Genomic DNA, 7,955 nt, shown 5'->3' with positions numbered 1-7,955 from the left:
CCTGATGTTTAGACATATCTGGTGGTACCCTGCAGTATGACCCAGCCAAGTTAGCCAAAATGCTCATGGTCCATGCCATGTTCCACATTATGACTGTCAGCAAACAGATATCACAAGGACAACAAGGACAATGACAAGAGTTCCAGGCACCACAGGCAGAACCAGCAGGACTAGCAGACACAAACAAAGATTCTGTGGAAGCAATAATGGATGATCCTGGCAGACATAGGAGTACACAATATGCTATGGCCCTGACTAAGAATTAGAGGGCTGCCACACACTCACTACCTAAGTTGAAAGCTAAGGGGCTAAGCAAATATAAACAGTAACAGTGATGCATGCAAAATTAGCAGTCTTTACTTTCCCATATAATGGTTGTGTTCTGTGAGCATCAGACAGAGTCAACCCCAGAAGAGACAACTTGTAGCAGCAGCGTTAACCAAAGTAGGTAATGAACCTAATAATAAGAGATAGAAATGATTACTACCATATGCTAGTATTGTACACCAATAAAATAAAACCTGGGTCAACTATACAGGAATGCCAGCAAGAACTCATTAGTGATATAGCAACATAAATATTAATATGCCCAATACTGTGCATCACACAATAAAGTTGTTCATCATAGGCACCCTAACAGTCACTAAGGAAATGTTAGCATCATTTATACAAGGTGCTGAACAAGCACTAATTATTAACTAGGAGGACTGCATTACTAAAAATACTACTACAAATACAATGGGAATCACAAAATATATAAAAAACATTTGAACTTGAGCATAACATAATAGCAATCATTACAATACTAGTGAGTAAAGTAAGCATGTGAGCAGTCAAGCATAAGCTATCATCTCACCAGATATTGATGACTCTAAGTCACATAGAAATGTGCAAAGAGAAGGGCACAATCAATATCACTTGCACAGGTGGTGGGGGGGGGGCATACCTCTCAACTATTCAGATTTTCACAGACTGCCCACATTTTTGCCTCATATTTTTGATCTGTTATCATAAAATTTGTGGTTTTCTAGCAACTCATTCAGGATTGAAGCTAGTAAATCATGGCAGACATTAGAGTTTCATACTTCATACTCTTAGTAAAAACTAAATGAAAACTCCAACCAAGCTGGAACTTCCAATGAGTGACCTCTCAAACCTCTTGAATCAGAGACACATGGGATATATGCAAATGACCCTTATCAACACCAGGTGCTTCAGCTAATTGGCAATTCTGAATGCCCATGACTTATTTCATTGTTTTAATGGACAATTTAAATTCAACTCATTGTTTTAGTTTATTTGGGATATTTTGCAGTCACCCTAATGATAATGGGCATCAGCTGGGTATAACAGCCCTGTGTTTCTTATGCTTAGTCAAACATTCTGCTTGTGCAATGGTCATAACAAGGCTAAAATGTGTATATCCACAGCTAGTGGAGTTTGGTTTTATTGGCCTGAAGTTGTTCATAAGGGTCATTTGCATATATGCCATGTTTTCATTTAGTTTTTACTGATTTTTTTGTGTGATTTTTCTCACTCATTGTTATAGTTCATACTCTTCAGAAAATGCATGTTTTGCATAGGCAGAGTTTACATCTACTTCACATCTGTAGGAATATCATAAAAGGTCAATCAATGAGATTGTCAAAGTTAAATAACAGGGATGACAGATTTAATTGCAATTTGACTCTTATGAAGAATGAATTTTTAGAGAGGGGGTTATGGCAGAGACAAGCTAGATAAAGCAATAGAAGGTATTGACCTGTTGCAAAATGGGAGAGCTAGACTCTATTATTTTGTGCATGATGGTGCATATCATATATGTAGGCATGAGAATGCTTTTGTGACTGACATGGTTCCAATGTTGCTAGGCTTTTCTAGTAACATTAATGCCATTTGTAATATAATTAAGAAGAGCTGCTGATTGAATTTGTATACTTATTCTGTTATCACCCATGTGTGACTATTTTTTCTTGCATATATAAGTCTTGTCATGTCTTCTACTGTCTACTGTATTTTAACATATTGTTTGAAAATTCTCTGTATACCTTATTTTGACATATTGGGCAGGATTCACAATGGCATGCACAGAGTCTAAGAGAAGTGTAAGACTCCATGCAGCCATCATGTCCGACGAGCGATCCATGAACAGCCTGTAGGGGCGTGTAAGAGAGCTCCTAAAATGGCTCTTACATGAACAGGGCTTGGATATGCAAATTACCTCACTTGCAGCTGAAAGGCATGCAAATGAGGTAATTTTGCGATCCAGGAAGCACAAACCTGTCCGTGTAAGAGCCGTGTTATCTGCAGAAATGTACTCAGTTGACAACTGAGTACCGTTCTGCAAATAGCACAATGGAGCCTTGTCAGCTGCAAATAAAGGTTGCATATGTTCCAGGAAGCATGCCAATGGCCAAATATGTGGCCACTGGCAACATAACCCCATGCAAAATAAAATAAAAATGTTTTTTTTTTGGCGATCGCCGATGTTTAAACGTAGTGCAGCGCCGTGCAAATGGGCTGCGCTGTAAAAAACAGAAAAATAAAAATTTAAAACCCACAAATGTGGGTTTTTTGCAAACCATGAATTTACAATGTAAGGGAATAGTAGGCTGAAAACAACATGGCCACCGACTAGGGGTTGCTAAGGGGGGAAGCTGAGTGTAAGACATGTAACTAAGCATTATTAGGCAATCCTATGTAAATGAGTGTTAGGATAGTGAATCACACTTTTACATAGCAAATGAGCACAATCCCTAGAGTGTAGGAGTAGGATAAGGGGGAGTAACAGAGTAAGAGATAGGTGACATCACAGGGGGGTATGTATGAAAGAAATGCAGCTCAGTGGAGCAGAGTGGCATGTGAAAGCTGTCAGTCACACATCATGGAAAGAGGTGTGTCAAGAAGTAGACATGGGAAAACCAAGAAATGGAAGGTGTACACTGTGGATAACACCAAAGTTTCTTGCTGGACGTGCATGTGGTGTGTGCATGCTTGGAGGCCCGAGTAAGATAGGGTGCGCACGTGTAAGTGCGAGTGCGTGCGTTTAAGCTGGAGTAAGCATGTAGGAGCTTGTTTAAAGACCTGTTAGCTCATTTGTGCTGGTGTACATGCATTTTAACCCGAATAAGCAAGTTTTAGTCCAGCTAAGCATGTGTGCGCGCGTGTTCATTGCTGTGAGCGAATTTGCGCTTGTTTGTGCGTCGCCCCCCCGAGGAAACAGAAAGGAAAAAGGAAGCAGAAGAAATTGTAGGAAGTTACCAGGGAATACTAGCAGAGGTAACAGGTGAAAACAATCAGAAGCAGGCAATTACACAGACAGAACAGTACACCAGCCCAGCACTTAAAACTCTGCAAACAACAGTGCAGTATGTTTCTCTCAAGAGACACTGCAACACTGGAGTAAGCTATTAGAAGTGAAAACTGAAAAAGCTTCACTCAGACAAAAAATGCTAGGGGCTGCCATAGCTGTTATAAGGTGACATATGCAACATGCTGAGGGTGGTGACAATGCAAATGCTGCCAGACAACCCACAGTGAGGAGACAGAGAAGAGTGTACAGGCCCAGAGTCACTTACCAGGGGTTACATGAGCTGGAGATAGTGGAGCGCTATAGAGTGGACAGAGACCTCCTACAGCAAATTGTTGAGCTGTGCAGGCCACGCCTCACACACAGAACCAACAAAGGGGAACCCATCCCAGTGGAAACCAAGGTATGTGCTGGCCTAAGAATACTAGCAACAGGTACCTTGCAGAGACAAACTGGTGATATGATGGGGATATCACAGGCATCAGCATCCAGGGTACTGCACCAGTTCCTGGATGCCATGTCAACACATGTCGGTGATCATGTATATTTCCCCAATTCCCATGAGGTATTGGCCAGCAATATGCATCTCTTCCAGCAAATAGCAGAATACCCTGAGGTAGTGGGTGCAATAGACTGCACGCATATATGCATCAAAGCACCATCCGGTGAGCGGGGTAGGGCCTACATTAACCGCAAGGGCTTCCCCTCCATCAACTGCCAGGTCATGTGTGATGCCTAGGGCATAATAATAAATGTGTGTGCTGGCTGCCCTGGAAGCTACCATGATTCCCATATCTGGCATCTGATGCAGCTGTACCAGACATTTGCCAATGGGGACATCCCACATGGTCACCTACTGGGGGATGCTGGCTATGCACTGGAGCTGTGGCTGATGACACCCATCAGAAACGCACACACACCTGAACAGGAATGCCATAATGAGGCACATGCACAAACACGTAATGTAATAGAGCATGTGTTTGGGCTGCTCAAGTCACGGTTCCGGTGCCTGGACACATCTGGTGGAGCCCTGCAGTACTCACCAACTATATGTACCCAAATTGTCATGGTATGTGCTATGCTACATAATATGATTCTGCGAAAACATCTGCAGCAGGACCAGCATAGGCCCGGACCAAACAGCCCCCCACCATTGCCAAGGCCATCACAGGCAGAGTGTGACTCAGAGGAGGAAGAACCTGAGCCTGCCCCAGTAGGCAGAAGGAGGCATGCCTAGTATGCCTTGGCCTTGGCAAAGAGGCAATGCATAGCACATACTCTGGCTCAGTAGGAACCCTGGAAATGATACCTCTCTCTGACTCACACATATAGTAAAAGGAATGCCTAAGTTGACACAACCTGCTTTCAAACATGTACAGGGAGTGTAGTATGTGCATCCAACATAGGCAGCCCTGCAGCACCACCTGAGGCATGATTGCCATGTGTTAAGCAATGTAACACCATGTAGTATATGCAAAATTGATGACCCTGACTAACATCCTACCCTCACCAAGCATGATGCCACAATATGAAGACAAGATGATGAATTACAACAATTGGCTTAAGTATTGCTGTTAGTCAAAGGGGATCCAATGCCTGTCAGCCTGGGATGACATGCTGAGCAAGACACGATGCTCCACCCGCTAGGGATGGCTTGCACCTATCACCCCTGGCCTTTTGGATACTGGCAAAGCCTGTTGTCACCCCCATAGTGCCTTGAATAGGTAAGGCTCAAAACACAAACCCACCTCCATAGGTATCACAAGGGATAAGAAACTAGAAGTAATGCTACCCAATGCCAGAAGTCTAAACTGCAAGATGCATGCAGTCCAAACTCTCCTCAGCATGGAGAATGTTGATGTCTGTGCAGTAACAGAAACCTGGTTCAAGGCTCACAAGAGCACCCTAACACTACCAGGTTACACCTCATACCATGCTTTACAGCCCCAAAACATGAAATAAACTACAAAAGGAGGGTGACTATCAATAATTGTCAAGGATAACCACACCCCCAGGTTGGTGCCACAGCAAGAAGCAGCACGGACTATCCACAGGCAAGTAACAGTGGCTAAAACTGCCTCCCAGTTTGTAGTCTGCTACAGGCCACCCTCCTAAATCCAGAAACCGCACTTGGCCTACTTAAGAACACATGAAAGTATGAAGGTCTCTGCAAACAACATTATATTGGGTGACTGCAACTACCCAACCATAGACTGGGAGCATTATTCTAGCTCTAACACCCTAGGGCAAAGGTTCCTAGAATTCATAAACCAAAATGCTATGAAACAACTTACCACTCCCACAAGAGGGGTAAGCATACTGGATGTGATAATCAGCAACATGGGTACTCTATGCCCAAGACGAGAAGTGTATCCCTCTCTGGTAAGATCAGACCATAGAGTAATCTCAGTGGATATTCACATCCCAACCCCAGTCCATGGCCAGAAAACCACACTGAAAAACATGTGTAAGGCAAATTTTGCACTCCTCCAAACTGAGGTGGAATCCATTAAAGCCCTTGTGCCTGTGGAAAATATGGCCCAGACATCAGAACCCTTTATAAATGCACTCTATGAACACCTTCAGGAATGCATGGATTATGCAATCCCATATAAAACCAAGACCCAATCCTCCAAACGCAGGCATCTGGCCTGGTGGACCCCAGCCATTACCAAACCATGCAAGAGAAGGAGGAAGCTACTACATGATAGAGCAAAACCCAAAAAGGGAAGTCATCTCTGATCAGTATTATGACAAAAAACTATGGCCACACATAAAATCCTCTAAGGCCAGCTACAAGATAAAAATTGCACAGGACACTAAGGATAATCACAAGGCTTTCTTAACTGATGGTAGGAACCTGGGTGGGAATTCACAGATATGCTCATAATTAGTCCAAAATGACAAACAATACACCAAACCCACACACATTGCCAACATCCGACCTGACAGGTTCAGTGCAAAATCCCCCCCCCCACCAAAAGGCCAAATATCTATCCCAGCAGAGTGCTGGCCCTCTGACATTGCAGATGCTCAGGTAACAGCCAGCGTCTCCAAAGCAAAACACACAGCATCAGTGAGACCATATGGTGTCCTGGGCTGTGACCAACATGAACTCCAAGAAGAATTGAACACCAAATAAAACTACTGCTCAATCTCAGCCTTACCACAGGATATGTACCCAAAGAGCAGTGTACAGCAACAGTGGTCCCTCTCCACAAAGGTGGTGACTGAAAGGATACTGAAAACTATCACCCCAGAATCCTGACTAGCTTGGTCTGCAAAGCTATGGAAAGGATCATCATGGACCTCAGAAATAAAGATACTGGGGACCTACAGACACTGGACCCTACCCAGTGTGGCTTTCTTAAGGGCAGATCCTGCCCCTTAAACCTGGTTGAGTCATTTGAAACAGTCACCAAGGCCATTGACGAGGGGAAGGTGGTCCACACAGCCTATCTGGACCTTTCAAAAGCCTTCCATACAATACCCCACTTGTTCATTATAGATAAGCTCACCAGCTTAAATATAAACCCCTATGTCAGTAGATGGATTGCAAACCAGCTCAAGGACAGAACTGACATGGTCAGAAATGCTGCAGCCATGTGAGACTCCAAACCAGCTACAACTGGCATCCCACAAGGCTCGGTCCTGGGACCTCCCATGTTTGGTATATATTTCTCAGAGGTACAGGCCAACATGGAAGGACTGTGTCTGAACAAGTTTGCAGATGACTACAAACTGGGCACCATATCTGACCCTCCAGCTGACACAAGCATCCTACAAAAGGGCCTCATAGAAACAGACAACTGGTGCCAGAGCCATGTCATCAAGCTAAATGCAGAAAAGTGTATAGTCATCCCCTTTGGAAAAACAGTAAGTGCCCACCAATTACTACATAGGTGTTAACCCATTAAGTACTTTAGAAGTAATAAGAGACCTGGGGGACACAAGTTGATAGAAATCTTGCATTTGACAACCATGTGGCCGTAGTGGTTAGAGAAACATTTCATATACCCACCTAATTATGAAGGTATTCACATCTAGATCAGGGGAGATCATTGTGCCTCTTCAGTCATCCTTCATCAGGCTCACAATTGAGTACAATGGCCCTTGTGGGATGTACCTTAGCAGACACCTCCAGCAACTGGAAAGACCCCAAAAGTATCTCACCAGGAGGATCAAAGGGCTGTAACAGATGCCATGTGTTGCCTAATTAAACAAACTGCAGCTCCACACAGTGGCATACTGCCTGCCCAGTGGCGATCTGTGTCTGATGTATAAAGCCATGTCCAACCTGAAATCAATGCACATGCTGCACCTTGTAAAATCTGAATGCCATTGAACTATGCACATGAGAGAACTGAACCTCATCAATGACATAAATAGGACATGCTGTAGTGATTGATCCATAACCCAGAAGCTCCCTCCACTCTTGAGTAAACTCCCAGTCCAGGTTAGCCAGAGAGTCCCTCATTGACTCTCTTCAAGAGGAATTTTGATGAGTGGATGGGAGATTGTAGGTTTATCCTGGGTATCTCTTTTATGTCACGGTTAGACAGAGGCACAGTATACTAACCTTGAAAAATGTCATGGCAAACTCCAGTTAAAATGTGTGTTGAAGGACAAACACACTCTCTGACTA

General features: G+C 43.7%; 1 protein-coding gene across 1 annotated transcript in view; it reads left to right on the top strand.

Annotated features, from left to right (window-relative positions):
- The first annotated feature begins 371 nt into the window (after positions 1-371).
- Positions 372-7,955, top strand: part of LOC122801338 (receptor-type tyrosine-protein phosphatase eta-like) — a 110,562-nt gene continuing 102,978 nt past the window's right edge. Inside the window, exon 1 of the mRNA XM_044070878.1 lies at positions 372-444. Within this exon, the coding sequence (XP_043926813.1) occupies positions 372-444 (73 nt within the window). The remainder of the gene's footprint in view (positions 445-7,955) is intronic.

This window comes from Protopterus annectens, chromosome 4.part1, assembly GCF_019279795.1.
Source record: "Protopterus annectens isolate FY-2018-M chromosome 4.part1, PAN1.0, whole genome shotgun sequence".
Lineage (NCBI taxonomy): Eukaryota > Metazoa > Chordata > Ceratodontiformes > Protopteridae > Protopterus > Protopterus annectens.
This window is presented reverse-complemented; position numbering and strand designations above follow the sequence as displayed.